This window comes from Triplophysa rosa, linkage group LG5 (assembly GCF_024868665.1).
Source record: "Triplophysa rosa linkage group LG5, Trosa_1v2, whole genome shotgun sequence".
Lineage (NCBI taxonomy): Eukaryota > Metazoa > Chordata > Actinopteri > Cypriniformes > Nemacheilidae > Triplophysa > Triplophysa rosa.
In genome coordinates this window covers 3,844,773-3,858,126 of record NC_079894.1, presented here as the reverse complement: position 1 = coordinate 3,858,126, position 13,354 = coordinate 3,844,773, and the positions used below count along the sequence as shown (strand labels likewise).

The window sequence follows — 13,354 nt, the reverse complement described above, 5'->3', positions numbered from 1 at the left end:
GCTCGATTGATGTGGTGCCTTTGCATAAATAATAAAAGGACTTTGAAGGAAGTCTGGATGTACTGGCCGTGCATGTTTGTCATTCACTAGTCACGACGTCCGTGCCATTAAATGCCTATTCATGTACTACTTGTTCAAACTGTATGAGGCATTGTATCTTGCATGTGCACATCTGTGAAACGCATCTTTCCAGCGTTGTGATTTTGCAGGGAGCGTCTCATCTATTTTATAAAAGACATTCAGTCGTGTGACTCCACCTTGTCTGTTAGCATCTTATCAGGGCTGTGCAGTGAGCAGGTTTTGTAAACGGCTCGGTAGGATGGAGAGCGAGGAGGATCGTTCGGCACGGCAGGTGAAGCAGAGCTGACATCAGTTTGCATCAGTGACATCAGGATCGTCCGGCACGGCAGGTGAAGCAGAGCTGACATCAGTTTGCATCAGTGACATCAGGATCGTCCGGCACGGCAGGTGAAGCAGAGCTGACATCAGTTTCCCATGACACCGATCGGCCTACCGGAGATGCATCACAAACAATAGCTCATCGGTTCTGCTTAAAGTTCGCAGCTCTATCAGTTGTCAAGCGTAAAGGCCTGTTCACACCAAAATGATTTATCTTCCTTTGGGGTTTGATGTGGTTGGCAGAAATAGCAAAAAGTCACATGGTTTTATGACTTGATCCATGCATTTAAAGGAAATTGTTGAGAATAGGGATCACCCAAATTTCATCGTTAACACACCCTCGTGTCATTCCAAACCTGTGACTGTCTTTCTTCCGCAGAACATGAAAGAAGATATTTTGAAGAATGTCGATAACCAAACAACATTGAACCCCACTGACATTCATTGTATGGACAAAACCACAGAGACATTTCTCAAAATATCGTCTTTTGTGTTCCACGGAAAACAAAGAGTCATAGATGTGTTTTGAACCACACGGTTTTTGTAGGGCAATTTCATTTCCCGCTCTGCACTTCTTTGGAAACTGATGTTGTGTACAGGCTGTTTCTGACAACCAATTCTGTGTGGGCTCGGATGAGCAGAGGTGGAGATGGAAAGTTTTTTTTCAGTCTCTCTCTTGCAGGCTTTGCATTGGGGTGAATGCTTGGGGGCGGCAGGATTTCCCCTATTTCAGAGCCAAGACGTGAACCTTTGTGTGAGGGTTTAAAAATACACCCTGCTCTATTTGTGGGGGTCTGTCCTTGCCCGTTGCCACGGAAAGATCGTTTTGCAAATCCTTGCTTTCTTCTGCCAGGCATTAATTTATTACACGAATACTTTTATCATCATTATTACAATTTCGTTTTCATTAAAGGGGTCATATGACATGGCTAAAACGAATATTATTGTTTGTTTTAGATGTAGTGCAATGTGTATACATGATTTAAGGTTTAAAAACGCTGTATTTTCCACATACAGAGCATGTTTGTATCTCCTCTTTGCCCCGCCTCTCTGAAACACGCAGATTTTTAACAAAGCTCATGGCTCTGAAAAGCGAGGTGTGCTATGATTGGCCAGTTAACCAGTGCGTAGTGATTGGTCTAATACTGCAAGCGTGTGACGGAAATGTAACGCCTCTTACCATATTTGGAACATCAGGTTTCAAAGCAATTGTACTGACGGCCACCTTACTTGCGTATACATTTGGGCGGTCTTAGTCAAATCATACCACGAACTGACGTAGATTTGTGGGGGTGTGGCTACACAAGCCGTTTCAGGCAGGTCTGGGTGAGCATTCGCTTTTACATAGATTGCATCTTTTGTTCCGACACTTTAATATTTTCAATTTTACGTGTCTAATACATGCATGGGCAACTTATAACACACCAAAGACACAGAAAAACACGTATTCGTTCCATATGATCCCTTTAATGCATCTGAAAGACTATAGTGCAGATTAACCGCTAGCAACTTGTATGTTCTTTCTCACCTTTGCCTTTTGATCTCTTTGATATTTTGTTGGGCTAATTCTTGCCAGGTGTTATTTTTAGCAGAAGGGCTTATGTACGAGCGTACGTGCCTCTGTCCCCCCGGTATCCTTCTGCATGGCACAGTACAGAGCTAAAATAAACCCAAAAAACAAAGTGGCGCTAAGTGTACCCGGAGGCCTTGCGTCCTCGCTTCCTGCGGTCAGTGTGGACAATGTGTAGGGTGATCTTGGCTCAAAAGAGCCGTGAGACAATAATAGTTTGCATATCTTGTCTTTGCAATGTCAGACCAGCCAATGTTATCAGTGGCGCATAAACGCTCCATTCCGGAGATCGCAGTGGCCTGCACGTGGAACGCTGTTTGACTTGTGGAATAATTACTGTGGAACACTGAAAGGAAATGTGAACTTTACGCGGTGTTCCGTCAGATCGCAGGAGTTAGATAGCGCTGTTTATCTCAATCTGACTCTGGCAGCAGCGCTGGTGTTTAATGATTGCTTTCATGCGCTGCCTCCATGCACCCAGCGTGTTTGATGGCTGTAAGCGTGTGTTAATTGCTGCTGTCCAGCCTGGACTCTCACGGGGTGTCAAAATTCCCAACCAGGCAGGAAATCACTTCAGCGACTTTAGCATGTAGAATAATAATTGTAGCTCAGTCCGTGTTCTGCAGATGTAGAGTGAACGAAATTACTTTGTTTTTGTCTTTCGCTCACCTGCGTTAAATGCACTCAGGAGTAAAGGACGGCTGACTATAGAAATTACTTTTTTGGGTGACCTGTATGATTTGGAGAGATCATGTGCAGTTTACAAGCAGACAGTTGTGCGCTCTTCACATGACAGCTACCCAATAGTTATAATCTAGCACATCACATTTTTTTCACCAAGGAAATGAGTAGAACTCGCTGTGTTGATATTTGCCCGCTGGGATTGATTTTCATGTACCTTTTTTTTATGAACGCAACTTTTTTTGTTTAACCATATAAAACACTATATCCCAATTATTCAATTTCATATCATTCAAAACATGAAGGCCTATATGACTCTATCTTCAGTGGAATACAAAAGAAGATGATATGAGAAATGTCTCAGTGGTTTTATGTTCATACAATGGAAGTCAACTGGGACCCAGTATTGTTTGGTTAACAACATTCTCCAAAATATCTAAAACTGTTAAGTTGAATATAACTACATAATTAAACAAGTTTTCTTGTAATTGATTGATTTATTGGTCTGTCTAAAATGCACAGTTGTGTTGAATTGATGTGGTCATGCTATTGGTCACTTGAATAAAATGATTCCTTTTTTGTCGTTAATCTGAAAAGTGAAACCTCCATATTTGGTCTGTTTTCTGAGATTTTCCCCATCTATTGCATAACAGATTTCAGGGAAATCCCTTAAAATTGCTTGTTGGTTTTCAGCAAAATTTCTGTTTTCCTCGTAAGCAGTTGTCACTTGATATATATAATCTTTTCATCACTACCCAGAATTAACCGGAATAACACATTCTGTTGGACAGATTCTTTGAACTCAGGGTTTTTTTGGCCTGCTTTTTTTGGCTTGCTGTTGTGTACATGTTATTGGTGTGATCAACCACAAGTTGGGGCCTAGGATGGGCAGCAAGTGAGCTGATTGGATCGTAAGTCAACGTGTCTACGCACATGTATATTTTTGACACCTATTTCCTCCCAGAAAGCCTAGCTGCAACCCAGAATGCAGGAAGTGGTGGTGGCTCACGCCGCAGCCAGTGGACATCTTGCTGCGTGCTGAGAAAAACGAGACACATTTGCTCAGCATGTTCCACCAAGGAGATCTCGGCAACTGCGTTATTTTTCCAAGCCGGGCATCAAATTTGCAGTATTATGCTTAAATAACTTGGTTAGCTCTAGCGTAGCTTGTCGAAACAAGACTTGAGATGCAATTGTGAAATTCCCCTTCCTCCTTTCCTCCGTTTACAACGGAAGGCCACAATGGCAGAGCGGACGAGATCAAACTGGAGCCCTTCTCGCTTTTCAACTAGCAGGGAGAGTTCGCATCGCTGGCGTCTCCTCAGCAGACCCTGGTTGAAGCACCGATCCAATTCGGCCCCCGAGGAACCCTTGGACGCACAAGACAGAAGGATCCTGTTTGGACAGGAGTTGCGAACCCAGAGCATGACATGGTCCAGAACCAGCCGAACAGCTCCAACCAATCCTCCTATCTCCAGGGTCCACAGTCTCCCTGATCCTAAAAGTGTGACAAACTGCGGCGTCCTAATGGAGCATTCTAGTGTTCATCGCGACTGGTTATCTCGCAGCTCAATCCCTTGTCAGAGATCTGCCTCCGTATCAGGGACCGAAATCCGAACGGAAACTCCACCACTCGGGCGGGAGCAGAGTTCCTTCACGTTCACAGGGATTCTGCTGTCCTTGTCAAGACGAATTAGCAGAATTATAAACGCCCCTCCTGAAGCTGGGGAAACTACAGATGACGGTAGGAGGTTTGATTAATATTTTATGGCAAAACAAGACGGAAAGCGCTCTATAATTTAGACTAGCATTTGAAAAGCAGATGTTGAAAAGCAGATTTATTTATTTGATAGGCTAAGTGCCACACAAGTGTTCTTGTGAAGATTTTGTTGATGTTTTATCTGAAAGACGACTTGAATCTTGAGCAACGTAAGAGAGGACACTCTCCCTGTTGATTTGTTTAAAATTTGCTTGAGTCAGTGCATGGACTGACTGTCATTTATGTTGCTACTAGAGATCTATTTGACTCCAGAGTGATTTAGCTGCGAGACGGCTCTTGGTTTTAATCCAGTAATGTTGAGTCACAAACCAGCAGTGATTAGCAAAAGTTTAGCTTGCTTGATTTCTTCTTGAGGATTTCGGGTTTGATCACAGCTAACATGAACATGAACTTTTCGTATTTTCACGGTGTAGATGATTCTCAGTTAAAAGCATTAACCTGAAAATTGTTGGACCAACGCATAGCTTCAAACACCATCTTTAAACCATTAATATCGATAACCTTTCTCTTTATGAACTCTTGCTGTGCCTTGTTGCTGTTTGTGAGAAAGGTCACATGTATCGAACTCAAATCCGATCTCTTGTAAATTCAGCTTACTTCTGGGGTATGTTTACATGTTTTGTGGTTTTGAAAATGTTACAAATGTGCAATAACGTTGTTAAAACGTTCACACAGATTTGTGAAATCATCTAACACACTGAATTACGCATGCCAGGCCAGTAGTTGGCGATGTTTCTCTTTGTAGAGAAACACTACGTGCCTGTGTACATACGCATATCCCAGGCTTTGTTGCCGTTGTCATGACAAATCGAGTCTCCTCTCGAAATTGGTCCCCTTTAGGACCCTGCGTGATTCTGTTGCCTAAAAGAACTTCTGATGGGTACTCTTTTTAGCGCCTGATTGCAATTCTTACAAACTTACATTATGATTTATGTCGCTAGTACTTTGTTAAAATGACCATTGTTGTCTTTCACTTAATGCTTCATATAATAGTACATAAATGAGGCTATGGGTAGTGAAATCAAACAAATCTCGTTCTTACTGTTTTAGTTATTTACTGTAATAAAACCATGCTAATTTTGTTGATGTTTTTTGTTTGTTAAGCAGATGTTGACCCAGAAATACTGGCGTGTATGTTACATCAAGCTTATATGCTCATATGTTTTTCGTCAACTTAAATTTTAACATGTCATTTTAATGCTTTTATTTTACCCAGCGTATTTAGCTCGCTAGAAGCTAACGCAGCTTCAGTTAGTCATACAACAACGTATCGACATAACTTTGTGATCAGGCATTACAACTACCTGCTTAATTGGGTCCTAAGCGTACACGATTCACACGGGGACCAAATTTTTCATGACACCGTACATGGATTTGTATTTAAATAATATGTCTCCCATGGTCATGGTCAAAAATGGACATCTAATAAAAAAATATTGGTTTTTAGTTGTTTAAAATGCATTTTAATTGTGTCATTTTAAATTATTAGTCATCTTGAGGGCCCCTTGGAAGTCAGCTGGCGCCCCTGTTGAGAACCACTGCTATAGACTGAACATGTAATACACATGCATGACATCACTACTGACCAGTGAAATGGCAAACATTGATACATGAATCTCAATATCTTAGTTAACACATTTCCCTCTTTTAGTTCTGCTTCCTGCTTTCCAACTACGGTGAAAATTTCACATTGCTGCAACTTTCGCATCACTATTAACATAAATGCTAATTTCCTAGGCTAGCATGAAAGGTCTAATGCTAAATTTTGGATACATCTTTAAGAATCAGAAGAATCAGAAGAGCTTTATTGCCAAGTGTGCTTGCACACACAAGGAATTTTCTTTGGTGTTGGAAGCTTCTAGTACAGACATTCAACACAATGACAATACAATATAATACGATTTACAGTCTAAAAGATTCTAAATTGTGCATATATAAAATAAAGACTATTTTACAGAAAATGGGGGATAATAACATATAAGAGACATTGTACAGGGTAGTATATAGTAGAATAAACATATTAACAGATTGTATGTACACTTGTGCAAATGGATAATTTAGTAAGTAGAGGTAGTGTTATATACATGTATACATAAGATGTAGATATAATAAGGCACTATAGTGCACACTATAGGAGTAGTGGAAGTGGAATATTGCTCTTAAGGAGCAGTTATCTGTTTAGGAGGGAGATTGCCTGGGGGAAGAAGCTGCTTCTGTGTCTGGACCACATTAAGACCACATTTACGCAATGATTAACAGAAAGGTTTTTCCTTTGTGCATTAAAAAGAGCATCAAAACGATCTGCATTTTTCACAGAGTTCAATTTTGCCGTTTACGCAGAGCCGATAAAGGAGTTGTGTTTCAAAATGTACACAGTTTTCAAAAGTTTGCATTTTCGGTCCGCCAAAACGCCATTGTCGTTTTGGCCCCATAACGGCCAAAACGTAGAAAGTTTTTTATTTGAAAACGGCCTCGTGTAAACGGCTTATAAATTCAACCTTTGTCTCTGATAAAGTGAATTATCTCTGGTGGTTTAAAATCATTCTATCTAGCTTTAAAGCTTGAATGCCGGTCATCGGTTGGCTTGGAGTTTATGTCAACAAACTTGCGGCGATTTGACCCCCACCTAAGTGCAACCATTCCAAGTTTTCCTACATTTCTAAGGGAGCTTATTCACCTCCTTTTGTATGCAAATACATGCTCCTGCCATAACACAAAGATTGTGGGCTTGCCACTTCTTAGCCTTATTACCCTTTGAAAGGATGGGGCAGAGGTGGTCTGCAGGAGTCATGAGAAAGCATTTCCACTCCAGGAATCTTCTCATCAAGAGCAGAAGTGAGTTTTAAAGAGAGACCGAGAGAGGCAGAGCTAAGCACAGTGCCTTCAATAAAGCCGATTCTTGTGTTAAAGAGCAATGCTATTAGGGTCTTTTTGGCACATTGGTAAGCAGACGTTCCTCATTTAGATGTGCTAGTCATGGGCTGGTAGCTGACAGAAGCGCAGTGGGTGGGGAACGCAGATAAACCTGCGGCTGAAAATGAGACGCTGCTGAATTTGCAATCCCTGTGAGCTCGCAAACTGAGGTCATCTGAAAATGTTTGACACGTTTGACATATTGTTCATCTTTTGGGTGAACTGTATCTTCGCCCTCATTATTTTAGAAAAGACACCTAAATCCATTGGGTTTCAGACTTTTAGAAGGTGTTAGAACGCACACACAGGAGGAGGCATGTATGTTCCTGTTGGTAGCAGGGGGGTGGAGGTTCGCTGGAGAGAAATGCAAATGTTCCAGGCATGTTGACGGCAACCTATTTAAATAAGTAACAATGTCTCTCAGTGGTGGAGTGTTGGGCTGGTGAGGTGAACAAAAGGGTGTGCTTAGCTCCAGTGCCCGTCCCGTCTGTAACACAGTGAAGGACAAGAATACCACCACTGCGAGTTAATGACAGATGTCGGGCTGTGACAAGTGTGACATTCTTATGTGACAATAACATTTGATGAGTGGTCGGGATGTAACGATATCAAAATCTCACTGTACAGTAATACCTCGGTATAAAGTCCGGTACGATAATTATTGCAATATTTAAAACAACAAATGATGACTTGGAAACTTGCCATAAGCATCCTTTTTTCTTTATAGTATAATATGGGTCTAATAACCCTTTTAAAATAAAATAATTACACCAAATGCCAAAGGTAACATCTATTATTTTTTCTAACATTCTCTATGTTAGGCCCGGAAGCCCTATCGTTTCATACAGTCATGTGACCACGATAATATCGAGACAATTTTGCTATTATCATAACACGATATTGATAATATTGTTACATCCTTAATTAGTAGTAAAATAAGTAATCGTGACACATCCTAAGTGTGCACATATTTAAGAAGCTAAATTGATCTTCAGCGCTGATATAAAAAATATTGTTTTTATAGAAATCAGATTTGAATAACATTTTGGTTAGGATAAGGTTAAGTGTAAGGTCACTTTTTCTTGATTTATATTTTTGTTTGTACATTTTATAATGGAAGTAAATTCACCAAACTGTGAAATAACGCAAATATAGCTTTCGGGAATGTTGTGAATGCGAGTAATGAAAATCTCAAATAGATCAAAACTTCTTCAGTGTGGTCACCGTTTGTTCAGTTATTAGTGTTATATAATATTTTAAATTGGCTTTTATTTTTAGATTGTCAGTTTTTGTTCATTTTAGTTATATTTTTAGCAATTTTGATGCTTTTGTCATCTTATTATTTATTTGTTTCTATATAAGATTAATTTATTTCATTTAAGTTTTTATTATTATTATTTTAGTACCTTATTTCAGTTTATCTTTGAGGCAACATTTCGGTTTTGAACAGTGGTGTAAAGTATTGGAGTAAATGTAATTAGTTACTGTACTTAAGTATCTTTTTGGCTACTTTGTAGTTGTACTGAGTATTAAAGATATTAGCAACTTTTACTCTCTACTTGACTACATTTTTGCTGGACCCACTTGTGTTATTTTGCAATTGAACTGGAATTTAATTTGATATGTAGCAGATCTTTCTCAGCTGACATGTACATTACCGTTCAAACTGAAACATTCAAAACCGAAATGTTGCCTCAAAGATAAACTGAAATAAGGTACTAAAATAATAATAATAAAAACTTAAATGAAATAAATTAATCTTATATAGAAACAAATAAATAATAAGATGACAAAAGCATCAAAATTGCTAAAAATATAACTAAAATGAACAAAAACTGTCAATCTAAAAATAAAAGCCAATTTAAAATATTATATAACACTATAATAACTGAACAAACGGTGACCACACTGAAGAAGTTTTGATCTATTTGAGATTTTCATTACTCGCATTCACAACATTCCCGAAAGCTATATTTGCGTTATTTCACAGTTTGGTGAATTTACTTCCATTATAAAATGTACAAACAAAAATATAAATCAAGAAAAAGTGACCTTACACTTAACCTTATCCTAACCAAAATGTTATTCAAATCTGATTTCTATAAAAACAATATTTTTTATATCAGCGCTGAAGATCAATTTAGCTTCTTAAATATGTGCACACTTAGGATGTGTCACGATTACTTATTTTACTACTAATTAAGGATGTAACAATATTATCAATATCGTGTTATGATAATAGCAAAATTGTCTCGATATTATCGTGGTCACATGACTGTATGAAACGATAGGGCTTCCGGGCCTAACATAGAGAATGTTAGAAAAAATAATAGATGTTACCTTTGGCATTTGGTGTAATTATTTTATTTTAAAAGGGTTATTAGACCCATATTATACTATAAAGAAAAAAGGATGCTTATGGCAAGTTTCCAAGTCATCATTTGTTGTTTTAAATATTGCAATAATTATCGTACCGGACTTTATACCGAGGTATTACTGTACAGTGAGATTTTGATATCGTTACATCCCGACCACTCATCAAATGTTATTGTCACATAAGAATGTCACACTTGTCACAGCCCGACATCTGTCATTAACTCGCAGTGGTGGTATTCTTGTCCTTCACTGTGTTACAGACGGGACGGGCACTGGAGCTAAGCACACCCTTTTGTTCACCTCACCAGCCCAACACTCCACCACTGAGAGACATTGTTACTTATTTAAATAGGTTGCCGTCAACATGCCTGGAACATTTGCATTTCTCTCCAGCGAACCTCCACCCCCCTGCTACCAACAGGAACATACATGCCTCCTCCTGTGTGTGCGTTCTAACACCTTCTAAAAGTCTGAAACCCAATGGATTTAGGTGTCTTTTCTAAAATAATGAGGGCGAAGATACAGTTCACCCAAAAGATGAACAATATGTCAAACGTGTCAAACATTTTCAGATGACCTCAGTTTGCGAGCTCACAGGGATTGCAAATTCAGCAGCGTCTCATTTTCAGCCGCAGGTTTATCTGCGTTCCCCACCCACTGCGCTTCTGTCAGCTACCAGCCCATGACTAGCACATCTAAATGAGGAACGTCTGCTTACCAATGTGCCAAAAAGACCCTAATAGCATTGCTCTTTAACACAAGAATCGGCTTTATTGAAGGCACTGTGCTTAGCTCTGCCTCTCTCGGTCTCTCTTTAAAACTCACTTCTGCTCTTGATGAGAAGATTCCTGGAGTGGAAATGCTTTCTCATGACTCCTGCAGACCACCTCTGCCCCATCCTTTCAAAGGGTAATAAGGCTAAGAAGTGGCAAGCCCACAATCTTTGTGTTATGGCAGGAGCATGTATTTGCATACAAAAGGAGGTGAATAAGCTCCCTTAGAAATGTAGGAAAACTTGGAATGGTTGCACTTAGGTGGGGGTCAAATCGCCGCAAGTTTGTTGACATAAACTCCAAGCCAACCGATGACCGGCATTCAAGCTTTAAAGCTAGATAGAATGATTTTAAACCACCAGAGATAATTCACTTTATCAGAGACAAAGGTTGAATTTATAAGCCGTTTACACGAGGCCGTTTTCAAATAAAAAACTTTCTACGTTTTGGCCGTTATGGGGCCAAAACGACAATGGCGTTTTGGCGGACCGAAAATGCAAACTTTTGAAAACTGTGTACATTTTGAAACACAACTCCTTTATCGGCTCTGCGTAAACGGCAAAATTGAACTCTGTGAAAAATGCAGATCGTTTTGATGCTCTTTTTAATGCACAAAGGAAAAACCTTTCTGTTAATCATTGCGTAAATGTGGTCTTAATGTGGTCCAGACACAGAAGCAGCTTCTTCCCCCAGGCAATCTCCCTCCTAAACAGATAACTGCTCCTTAAGAGCAATATTCCACTTCCACTACTCCTATAGTGTGCACTATAGTGCCTTATTATATCTACATCTTATGTATACATGTATATAACACTACCTCTACTTACTAAATTATCCATTTGCACAAGTGTACATACAATCTGTTAATATGTTTATTCTACTATATACTACCCTGTACAATGTCTCTTATATGTTATTATCCCCCATTTTCTGTAAAATAGTCTTTATTTTATATATGCACAATTTAGAATCTTTTAGACTGTAAATCGTATTATATTGTATTGTCATTGTGTTGAATGTCTGTACTAGAAGCTTCCAACACCAAAGAAAATTCCTTGTGTGTGCAAGCACACTTGGCAATAAAGCTCTTCTGATTCTTCTGATTCTTAAAGATGTATCCAAAATTTAGCATTAGACCTTTCATGCTAGCCTAGGAAATTAGCATTTATGTTAATAGTGATGCGAAAGTTGCAGCAATGTGAAATTTTCACCGTAGTTGGAAAGCAGGAAGCAGAACTAAAAGAGGGAAATGTGTTAACTAAGATATTGAGATTCATGTATCAATGTTTGCCATTTCACTGGTCAGTAGTGATGTCATGCATGTGTATTACATGTTCAGTCTATAGCAGTGGTTCTCAACAGGGGCGCCAGCTGACTTCCAAGGGGCCCTCAAGATGACTAATAATTTAAAATGACACAATTAAAATGCATTTTAAACAACTAAAAACCAATATTTTTTTATTAGATGTCCATTTTTGACCATGACCATGGGAGACATATTATTTAAATACAAATCCATGTACGGTGTCATGAAAAATTTGGTCCCCGTGTGAATCGTGTACGCTTAGGACCCAATTAAGCAGGTAGTTGTAATGCCTGATCACAAAGTTATGTCGATACGTTGTTGTATGACTAACTGAAGCTGCGTTAGCTTCTAGCGAGCTAAATACGCTGGGTAAAATAAAAGCATTAAAATGACATGTTAAAATTTAAGTTGACGAAAAACATATGAGCATATAAGCTTGATGTAACATACACGCCAGTATTTCTGGGTCAACATCTGCTTAACAAACAAAAAACATCAACAAAATTAGCATGGTTTTATTACAGTAAATAACTAAAACAGTAAGAACGAGATTTGTTTGATTTCACTACCCATAGCCTCATTTATGTACTATTATATGAAGCATTAAGTGAAAGACAACAATGGTCATTTTAACAAAGTACTAGCGACATAAATCATAATGTAAGTTTGTAAGAATTGCAATCAGGCGCTAAAAAGAGTACCCATCAGAAGTTCTTTTAGGCAACAGAATCACGCAGGGTCCTAAAGGGGACCAATTTCGAGAGGAGACTCGATTTGTCATGACAACGGCAACAAAGCCTGGGATATGCGTATGTACACAGGCACGTAGTGTTTCTCTACAAAGAGAAACATCGCCAACTACTGGCCTGGCATGCGTAATTCAGTGTGTTAGATGATTTCACAAATCTGTGTGAACGTTTTAACAACGTTATTGCACATTTGTAACATTTTCAAAACCACAAAACATGTAAACATACCCCAGAAGTAAGCTGAATTTACAAGAGATCGGATTTGAGTTCGATACATGTGACCTTTCTCACAAACAGCAACAAGGCACAGCAAGAGTTCATAAAGAGAAAGGTTATCGATATTAATGGTTTAAAGATGGTGTTTGAAGCTATGCGTTGGTCCAACAATTTTCAGGTTAATGCTTTTAACTGAGAATCATCTACACCGTGAAAATACGAAAAGTTCATGTTCATGTTAGCTGTGATCAAACCCGAAATCCTCAAGAAGAAATCAAGCAAGCTAAACTTTTGCTAATCACTGCTGGTTTGTGACTCAACATTACTGGATTAAAACCAAGAGCCGTCTCGCAGCTAAATCACTCTGGAGTCAAATAGATCTCTAGTAGCAACATAAATGACAGTCAGTCCATGCACTGACTCAAGCAAATTTTAAACAAATCAACAGGGAGAGTGTCCTCTCTTACGTTGCTCAAGATTCAAGTCGTCTTTCAGATAAAACATCAACAAAATCTTCACAAGAACACTTGTGTGGCACTTAGCCTATCAAATAAATAAATCTGCTTTTCAACATCTGCTTTTCAAATGCTA

The 13,354-nt window shown here is 38.9% G+C and overlaps 1 protein-coding gene across 6 annotated transcripts in view; it reads left to right on the top strand.

Moving 5' to 3' along the window:
* rasal2 (RAS protein activator like 2) overlaps positions 1-13,354 on the top strand; it is an 82,087-nt gene that overhangs the window by 9,245 nt on the left and 59,488 nt on the right. For 2 of the 6 annotated variants that reach the window (XM_057334940.1, XM_057334941.1), the window contains exon 1: positions 3,610-4,394. The exons of 2 other annotated variants lie outside the window; for them this stretch is intronic. In XM_057334940.1, the coding sequence (XP_057190923.1) occupies positions 3,893-4,394 (502 nt within the window). In that variant the 5' untranslated portion in view covers positions 3,610-3,892. Of the gene's footprint in view, positions 1-3,608; positions 4,395-13,354 lie in introns of those variants that run through there. 2 more of the 6 variants (XM_057334942.1, XM_057334939.1) reach the window with 2 other exon arrangements.